The sequence below is a fragment of the Zootermopsis nevadensis genome, unplaced genomic scaffold, assembly GCF_977971745.1.
Source record: "Zootermopsis nevadensis isolate Lab colony 2312 unplaced genomic scaffold, Znev_1.0 Znev_ptg000030l, whole genome shotgun sequence".
Classification (NCBI taxonomy): Eukaryota; Metazoa; Arthropoda; class Insecta; order Blattodea; family Termopsidae; genus Zootermopsis; species Zootermopsis nevadensis.
Window position 1 is genome coordinate 16,125,810 of NW_028259162.1, and position 10,640 is coordinate 16,136,449.

The window sequence follows — 10,640 nt, forward strand, 5'->3', positions numbered from 1 at the left end:
CCTTTTGCCCTCTTAATTAAGTATATGGTGTGTATTATGTCAGCAAGCACTGTTTGCTTCTACAAGCATTATTATGATATGTTTTCACTGTGCACTCAACTTATGTATTAACTCTCATGTTCCTGAGTATCAGCTGCATTTTCTTTTCAGTTATTCGACCCACCATTTGTCTGCCTCTGCTTCTCAGCATCATCACTTTGCTACTTATGATTGGCGTGACACTTGCCCCTTTTAAACTTCCTCAACACCAAGATATATATCAGTAACAATTCTTTCTAAAGAATGATCCTCTTAACATTTTAGTTTCACTTCCAGAATTTCCACTCATATCCGTTCTATTCCTGAGAAGACCAAAAGATGGTGCCATAGAAAACAAAGTACATTACCTCAAGTATAGTAATTTGCTGACAGTTTAGGTGGATGGAAAATTGTAACGGAACTGTTTCTGAATTTTTTGCATCTTACTCTGAATAATGCAGACAGTGGAGAATGGAGTTCTAACTGCATTAGTTTTCTTACATGTTTTGGAAGAACTTAAAAATGAAAAAAATGGGCAAATATGTAGCAATTTATCAAAAATGTTTATATTCATGTGTATGTTTCACTGGTAAATAACAAAACATCATTTATTGCATAGATTCAAATAAACTATTAATATTATCAGTTGAATTTCAAAGGCACAACATCTGAAAACTGTAGCTGAAATATCACTCATCACATCCCAAAGTTCAACACTGCTGAGAATTTCCACTTCATTATGATCCATTAGGCATCAGGACTGGAGCTATGCAAGAACAAGCCTGCAATACTAATAACAAAGGTAAAAAAATTAGTGAGTAAATTCAGATATAGTGGAACTTAATTAATATGGTGTGTAAGAGATAAGTAACAATGTCTTATTAAGACATGATTATAAAAGTGTATTTTTGTTTTAAAATTCAGACTAGGCCCCTGAAAATTAAACAAATGTCTTCATTATGTGTAAAGTTCAACAGTGAACCTGATGCTGAATTAGCTTAATGTAATTTACATTACCAATACCAATTTGTTAAGTCATCTTTTCCCACTGCATGGCACTTCCTCTGGTAGCAGGAGAAGGCATCCAGAAATGGAGGATCTCTGGAAATCAGGTGGGATGCTAACTCCTCACCATAAAAGGACTAGCATATTTATACGGGTCTAAATTTTTAACTAGCTGAGCGTGCTGTCAGCCTCTCAAAAAGAATGCTCCATGCAGTACAAATTTTTGTGCACATCTTCATCTCTATTTTCCATTAGGTTTCCTTGACAAGTTTCTCTGTGTATTCAAAATGTGGCAAAAGAAATCAAGCATCTCAAATGTGACCATGAAGTCCCTCTGTGAATTCATGCTGCCTCCTGTCCGAAAACGATCACTAAGCGATCTCTATCCCCCCCCCCCCCCTCTTGCCACATTCCCAAGTTTGGCATTCCTGACCTGCAGCATAATTAATTTAAGTAGCCATGGGATCTGCCAATGTAAAGCACTTATGTGAAGTGAATCTATCTTTCATCTACTGCGTGCACAGGAAAAATTTTGAGTGCCTTCACAGTTTATAGCATGCAGTCCCCCCACAACCTGTTAATTCTCATGGGATGCTCTTCTTTCAAGTGCTTAGAATGAAAACACAGTGCTGCCAATGTGTATATTGAGCATTAACAGACTAAGAGCCAGTTGACAGTCTGACTGCATGCAGCCTTTGTAATAACACTGCAACTGCACTCTCATTCAAAAATGAGGCTCTGGAATGAGGTATGGGATGACTGAGACAAGAAAGAAAGGATTGAAGAAAGTAAGAAAGGACTCCAGCTCGTGTATTAAATAAAAGCTGATGTTGTAATTAAGAGTCTATAATAATGGGACTGTGTACCAAAGAATTCTAAGGCAATGAAAATTGATTTTGACATGCTGTGTTATATTCATCTCATTTTTTATCCTCATAATCAACCAGAAATTAGTTCTTGGGCATGTTGTGATTCAGAAGCAACCTTCAACTCTGTGACTGCAGGCCTATATTCATAAATTATTTTAATTATCTTACTGTGTGGGTGTTGACAGAGGTTGAAGGTGCTGTTGCCATGAAAATGTTGAGTGTCTGCCAGTGACATAAAGGACTCCAGGAGGGTAAGGCGAAGACGAATTTTGTTCCTCTTTTCCTTCTCTTTCGATCGCAAGAGAACTGTTCACTTTGATTTTGTTGAAAGTTACGCATCGTGACAATGACCTTGGTAATGATGCACTTGCTGTCTACGAGTTTTAGGCCAGAAATTGATGTTGAAACTGGACCATCTACCAGATTCACCACATCTGGCTATGCCAAAAACTGAACACTCATTTGAGGGGCCACAGAATTTCAGGGACATGCAATGGCCACCCTGAAAAGCATTCCTAAAGAGGAGTTACAGAAACGTTTCCAGCAGAGGATAAACCGCTTCACAAAGTGTATTGGTATGCAGGAAGACTGCTTCAAACATAACAGCAACCATTATTGGGCAAGTAATTAAACGCAGCTTTTATGGGGCATTTCAGGGATGTAATTGTCACATCTCGTGAAACAAACATATGTCATATGTTGAAGTTTGAAAACTGGAAATTTATTCTGAACTTCACAGGAAAAAATCTGTACCTCAGAGGATAGCCATTCCATTCTGTTATTCCAAAGATATTTCAGACTATTTTATTGGATCATAAAATGGTGATTTCAGAGAATAAAGTTAATGCCATGCACTACTAATAAATCTCATTCTAAGGGTTTTAAGACAGGTAACAAAAGAGGCTTATATATCAGTGATGACAGCTTACTCTAAGGTAGAAAATTAATTATACTGTAAACTCATTAACTCACACAACAGCAGAAGAACATTAAATATTGCAAATTAAATTATAATAACTGCAAGAACTAAACAGTTATTTCAATTAATTTTCGTACAAAGCAAGAACTTAATGAGTAAATTATCAACTTTTCAACTTTACCTGGTGTGGCCAAGAATTTCATTTATGAGACAGAATGCACACTTTCAAAGTGCAGAATAACAAACATTACACTGGCACAGGGCACCAAATGTGACCAGTAAACAACACTGTTTACAATTGTGAAAACAAATATATATTTAAGCCATGAATGCATGACATAAAGGATTCACATTCCTATCAACAGGTGCATTTTTACATCATTTTATGTAGGTCTAATATGAAATCACATTAAACAGTTTGCCCATATGAGTCCCATGTAAGTTAAAACCCACCCACAAGCATGTGATGGCTATGTTCTAATTGTGACCACCTCATTTCCTGGCAGTTTGCTTCCTGCTGCTGCACTGGCAAGTGTCACAGTGGATTCCACATTTAGTGAGACACACTGTATGAGACCACAGACAAGATGATGGAATAATGCGCCTGATAATTGCTACAATACATACACTCCATGTACAGCAGGTATGGGTGGTTGATAATGGCCCTTTATCACTTCAAATGAGGATTTGTCTGAGAAATAAACGAATAATAAAAGACAAAAGTGAAAGAAAACAATGAAGAATTGTGAGGTAAGATCCTTATTTCCTTTTCCTTCTTCAAACATTAGTACTCTACTAATTTTTTTAATATATATACATATATATATAAAGAACAAAAAGCTGATTACTTATCAAAAGAATTATGAATCTTGTACTTCTTTCTGGGTACGTGGCATTAAAAGAGTGAAGATGAGTCTTATATATATCAATATATTTAAAATTAAAAATACAACACAATTTAATGAAAAAACAATCATATACAGGTTGAGTCAAAAGTATGTTCACAAACTGTGTGAGTGTATTAATGGATCAAAAATAGGAAAGAATGTTTCTATGTACATGTGGCCGCAAATGCTTATTTTTCAAAATAATATCCAAAAATAAGTCTCAATGTATGCCTTTATTGCCAAGGATAAGGACAGGGATGTTTCTTTGTAACAGATGCTCAAAGGTTGCTCCTCCATTCTCCACACATGCCCGAGCACGATGTACACAAGGTTGACGGATTCATTCATACACAACAGGGTTTCCTCGAATCATCAGGCATGCATTCTGCCAGTACAATCACATAAAGTTTGTAAACATACTTTTGACTCACTCTGTATATATACACATACAAATATATAAAAAGGCTAAATAGCTGATTACTTATAAAGAGATTTAAGAACCATGTACTTCCGGGTATATGGCACTAAAGAGTAAACATGAGTCTTATCTAACCATATATTTGAAAATAAAAAATCAACACAATTAAATATATGAAACAATTAGAAAAAATAATTAATTTGAAAAAACAAATATAACAAAAATAATTTGAACATAACAATCAAATATAACAAAACAATCAGATTCTTCACCGGATGGCAGTGAGGAGGTCTAGGACTGATTTCTTCTCCTGAAACAAGAGATGAAAATCACATCAAACATTTTTATAAATGTCTACAAATGTAACCTTAAAAAATGTTAGCATTACAAGATACAAGTTTCCCCCTCCCAATGAATAAGTTAAACATCTTACTTTCCGTGAACGATCTTTACTGAACACTTTCCAGAATTGCAGAGTCTCATCCCCAGCGCCAGTTACAATATCTTCTCTGTCTGGAGACATGGCAAGATACGGCACTCCAGATGAATGGCCAGTGAGATTTGCAACCCATGACATGTATGGATATTTCCAAATGTGTGTGTTGTATTTGGAGTCACTGTGGGTGCTAACCTACAACAAACAATTAAATTTCCATAAAACATAGAATCATAAGTAACAATCTGGAATAACATCCATTCCAAATTCCTTGAAAATTTGTCAGCCATTCTCATTAACAGGTAATGATGCAAACAATGACACAGCCAATGACATCATCAGTTAATGCACAGGATAATGGATATTGGCGTCACTGTAGATCGTAATCCAGCTACCTCACAACTTGTACCATGTCATGTTGGTATTACAGATTGCAGAGTACAATTATGGAGTAGCCTCAAACAGAGTACTTTACATGCCAAACGTCTATTGTTGTAAGTGTATGGTAGTACAAAGAAAACTTATCCTCTGCATGGACTCAAACATGCCTAGGAAACACGCATTGGTACATCGCGCGCACCAAAGGTATTCTAGGAAAAGGAAAATTCAGCTCTTCATCATTTAAATCTTCCTGGTTTACAATGTCTCTGCTAACTCCGGGCAAGTCTGAGGCAACCACAGGGCAGATTCCATACCGCAACCAAAACGGTGATTACTAAGAGGGTCCCTAAAGTTTACTGAGTGTTCTGAACCACAGTGGGGGGTACGGTACACTTCATTTCCCAAGAATTTATTTTTGGAAAATGTGAAGACATCAGTTCATAAGCAAAATCTGAGAGATGTGGATGAATGAAAACCCTGTTAATTCCTCTGTAAACGACAAATATTAACCTAATGAAAACTTATTCGATGTAAAGCTGGCCCTTTTACACTGCCAACACAGGGTGAAGGTAAGGAACCGTCCCAAGTGGAGACGACTTCGCAGTTATAATTTTATGGTTACATTAAGTGCAATCTTCATCAAAGTACAAATGTACAGATTTTATAAATTATGCCTGAGGCAAATGGCATTTCAAAATTATTTTTGCGTATGTTAAGGTGAACACAATATATATTTAAATTTAATCTTCTATTTTACAAATACTTCACTATCCAAAGAAAAATAAAATAAAATAAAATAATAATAATAATAATATATCTTACTTCGATCAACAATATCGTTCCAAGTACAAATTGCAGACCACATCGACATGCAAGGAACTTACCAGTTCAGAAGAATGTTTAGACCAGACGAGATTACAGACTTGAGATCCAGTGTTCACACACTGCTTTGGTTGTCCTGTGAGTGTGTTCCAGAAACAAATACACTGATCAGCTGCGCCTCCACCGCTAGCCAAGAGTCCACGTTGGTGCGGGGACCAGGCAATAGGAGCAAAAAAATGTATTTCTGTATATTAAGAATAGTGTCCAAATGATCAGTTTGATACATCATGCTGCATAGAATATTAAAATAAAGAAAGAGAATGGAGGAGGCAGAGATGAGAAATGTGAAGAAATTTACTTTGCAAATTATAAATGCTGAGCAAAACAGTGAAATCAATGACATCCAAAGAATATGAGCACCATATTGGAGAAACCATGAACTTGTATCAGTTATATTACGCTCTTCTCAATTTTCCATTCCAGCACTCAATTATGAATCATGTGAAGCAGCACATACTATACACAGTACAGGGAAACGAAATGCATTTTCATAAAAAAAAATTGGGCGGGGGGGGGGATGACCTGGAGTTTTTCAATTAATGCTCAAGGCATGGTATAATGGCATTCCACAAAATTTGCTCCTATTGTTTTCAATCAATCCCTTCCACGATCAATATCTTTTTGAGAATATGAACCAAAACATAACATTCTTTTTATTTCACATTTGGAATATATCCACAAAAATGGTGTCATAAATAAATGTGATTTACGGGCAATAATTGGAACTGATTCTCCCAGCACTTATGGTTTTAAGTACATGATTTTTCCTGCATCAAAGACTGCACAAACACGTGACAATATAATAACAATATTTACTCACTTCACAGAATCTTATTTTAATCCGTCACAAATGCGGATGATAAACACAATGATTCCTACCTTTCACTGCTGCCAAATGCTGAGTGTAAGTCTGCACAGGTGAGTCCAAATGGAGATTCCAAATATTGAGGCGATTGTCATTGCCACCGGATGCCAGGCTCTGCTTGTCTGGAGACCACTTCAAGCCGCAAACCTTTAAACAATGGATATTTATAGTAATTGAAATTGATGACAATAATTTAAAACATATTTTTCAGCTCTAACTATAATAACAATATTAGATGTGAGGTTCTGACCGTGGTGAAGATGTTGATGCTGTTCTTTTGGGTCATGATGCGATGCGGAGATGAAATGTCTTTATCTTCAGAGCTCAAGATGGAGACTGTATGTATGTGTCTCCAAAACTCTGGTATCTATGTCAGTCCACATGGTTTAACAATCCAGAAAAATATGACAACTGTTTTGCAGTAATAACAAAATTAATAACACTTAAATGATTTCCTACTTACGTCTTCTCTCTGGCACAAGACTAGGATTTCTCACATCACACTGTAAGATAAGTCCATCCCGACGTCCTGACAAAACAACATCACCATTCCAAGGAAGAGATCCAACTCTGTCTGGATGGGTCAGCAGCTCATTAACTTGGGAATTTACAGCAATGTCCCAGACTTGCACATAGCCATGATGTGTGCCAATTGCTACCAAATTTCCCTACAAATACAAAACACCAGGTCATAAATGTGTCCATTAATAAGAGTCAGTCCTAAATTATGTCAGAGGTGACTCGATGTGTCATCTGTTTGGTAACATTTCCTGGTCAGAATATGCAAATTCTTACCCATTATGTACAGCCGCTGAAGAATATGGCAATAATATTTCATTTATATAAAATTATGACATCACGGTACATCAGAATACAGACAAATACATTTTTCTTTGCAAGTCTTCATGGATGGAGTAGCCTATATAAATAACGCCCTCGTAACTGGCCCCATCTCATACCCACCTTGAATGTGTGTAACTGTAATTTTTGCAAAAATTACTGTTAACACTAAACACCCACAAGCCAAAGTTATACAGACAAATGCATGTATCCTGAAATAAATATGGCTACCTCACAACAAAAATCTCTATAAGACAAACCACTAAAATTTTGGGCTTGGTCTCCCTCATTTGGCAGGTGGAGGACACAATTATTCTCCACCTTCCTCCAGAAGGTTTGTAACAAGAAATCCAAATTCTCCAGATTTATCTTAATGCAAACAACAGTGAACTTCAGAAATAACAAGGTGTTTCCTTTGTCATGGATACAAAACATAAAATGAAAAGCAGAAAGCACCCACAGAAATGGGGCTAGCAGCTGACACTGATTTGAGATGGGTACAAGGAAGACGAGCAGAAGCAGAATTGCAGCAGCAACAACAAGAGGCCAAAATGGGGACTTTGGCAACTTTCAGAATTCAGAACACAAGTCCACAGACTTACTGGGCATGAGACAAGCCTGAGGAAAGTTACATTATGACAGGCAATGAAAAGTCAAGTCCGACAGATAATAGCCCTTCCTGATCTGGTGTCGCTCTATAAGAAAGGGACCTTCTTTTGCTCTAACTTCAAGGGCAAAGTCCACAAGTCATATGTTAGCTACAGTTGAACACAACCTCCAATAACATGGTATAAAAAAGCACAGTAGTAGAGTGTTAAACGGGAAGAGGCTATGCAAATCTCAAGAAATATTGGCCACCTAATATCAGGACCTGCTCTCCAATAAACAAATGTGTTAATTGTAAACCAACAATTACGTCAAATAGTATTCTAGTGGCGGGTGACCATAGGCTGCATCAACATTACGCACTACATGATAATTTTCCTATACAATTAATAATGTATTTATGCACAACACATACTTTAATATTAACAACAAACACAGCAATAACCAAATACAAGATTTCTATCTTCTGGGTTGTTGCGCTGTGTAGTATGGTCGATGTTTACCAACGTTTCTGAGGGCGTGCTGCCTCCATCAACAAGGCGATGAATACTACACAGGGCAACAACCCAGAAGATAGAAATCTTCATAATCACCGCTGTGAAAACCTCAAATCTTACAACCAAATTCAAATTTAACAGAAATATTGATTTCTCTCTGTCACAAGACTAGGAGTTCTCACATCACATTGTAAGATAATTACATCACCACTTTCTGACGACAGAACATCACCGTTCCAACCAAGTACTCCAATTCCGTCAAAATGGTCTTGCAGCTCATTAACTTTTGAACTTATAGCAACGTCCCAGACTTGCACGTAGCCATGATGTGTGCCAACAGCTATCCCTACAAATTCAAAACACCAGGTCATTATTTTGTCCACTAAATAAAGCAAGTCCTAAATTATATCAGAGGTGATGATGCGTTATCTGTTCGGTAACATTTCCTGGTCAGAATATGCATATCCTTATCTATTATCTACAGCAGTTGCAGAATATGGCCATAATTTTTCATTTATACATAATCATGACACCATGGTATATCAAAATACAGACAAATACATTTTGGCTCATAGGTCTTCATGGCTGGAACAGCCTACATAAACAAGGCCTTCACAACTGGCCCCATCCTATAACCAACTTGACTGTGCATAAGTACATTGTTTGCAAAAATTATGGTAAACATTAAACAGCTGACATGTCAATGCATAGTGATAATTTTCCTATACAATTAATAATGCATTTATGCATAACAAATACTTTAAAGAATAACAACAAACACAGAAATAACCAAATTCATATTTAACAGAAATAATTTTCAACGATCTGAGTAAAAACAGTCTGGCCAATACTTACGCGCTCATTCCATGCAACTGATATCACAGAGTTGCCACTTCCAGACACACACTTTATTACAGCATCCACAGCAAAGATAGATGCAACTTCCCAATCCCACACTTAACACATTCTCTTAAGACCAATCAATAAGAATGAGGTAGAAGTCATCTTGAAGCTCAGGGGCATCCAACACCTCCAAGAAAAAGACATAAACTTCAATAAATATGGACAAATATTAAAGTACAAAACATGAAACTCACAATGATTAATATAAAGAAGAAGAAAATTAACTATTTCATAATAAACACTCTATCACTGTCTCATGGCTTGTGTTGGCAGAACAGCTGATCATGGAGTGACAACAGCCGCGTCAGCCAATTCAGATTTCATCAGAGACGGGGGAGAATCAGACACTGAGACGGAATGTGGAGTGAGCACAGATACTTCATTTGTGGATTTTTCAAGATTAAAACTAATACAAAATATGACTAACCTTGAAGGGTATTCTTGATATTTTCCTCCTTGACCTTCTCGGTGCACTAAGCAACTTCTGGCTTTGTGCACTAAGTGGTGACAAGGAAAATATATTTGATCCCAGAATGAACGCTCTTCCTTCACCACATTGCCCTCTAAGATTGTCAATGTTGGCGCCAAGAAGTTCATTTTTCAGCAAACAAGAGTAAGCCAATCTGTCAAGACCTCCATCACCATTTTTATGAGCCTCTTTTTTTCTTTTTTAGTTAAACCATTCGGGTCAGACGCATACATTTAAAAACAGACACAAATTTCATTGACATTTCTACAACTGGCTTACATAAAGAGAAATTCATAAAGCTTATAGACAACGGGGAATTGACAACTTCATGCAAAAGACCTGATGGGAAGTACATCACAAATAGTAGTTTTAAATGATGGCATGATACACTCACTCCAGGTCCAAAGAGAAGAAAAAGTAAATTAATTACCGGAACATACAGCACTGCTTATGTCCTCAATTTCATAATCTGTTATTGTTTTTGTACAGTGCAATTGTAGTCAATTAAGATGAAACCAATTTTTGTGGATAAAGGTTCATTTACATATCTGATAAAGTACTGTCATGAACACAAATTGATTTCATCCTGAGCACAGCATACTCACTTCATCTATCCACTACTCTTATAAAATCACAAAAATCATA

The 10,640-nt window shown here is 36.6% G+C and overlaps 1 protein-coding gene across 1 annotated transcript; it reads right to left on the minus strand.

Annotated features, from left to right (window-relative positions):
• Positions 1-2,680: 2,680 nt before the first annotated feature.
• On the minus strand, positions 2,681-10,637 carry LOC110834255 (fizzy-related protein homolog). Its single transcript, XM_087358856.1, has 8 exons — positions 9,954-10,637; positions 9,479-9,653; positions 8,827-8,969; positions 6,931-7,348; positions 6,695-6,827; positions 5,818-5,999; positions 4,550-4,747; positions 2,681-4,426 (listed from the first exon to the last, which is right to left on the minus strand). Exons 4-8 carry the CDS (start codon positions 6,964-6,966, stop codon positions 4,385-4,387), a joined length of 591 nt encoding a protein of 196 aa, XP_087214982.1. The 5' UTR covers positions 6,967-7,348; positions 8,827-8,969; positions 9,479-9,653; positions 9,954-10,637; the 3' UTR covers positions 2,681-4,384.
• Positions 10,638-10,640: the final 3 nt, after the last annotated feature.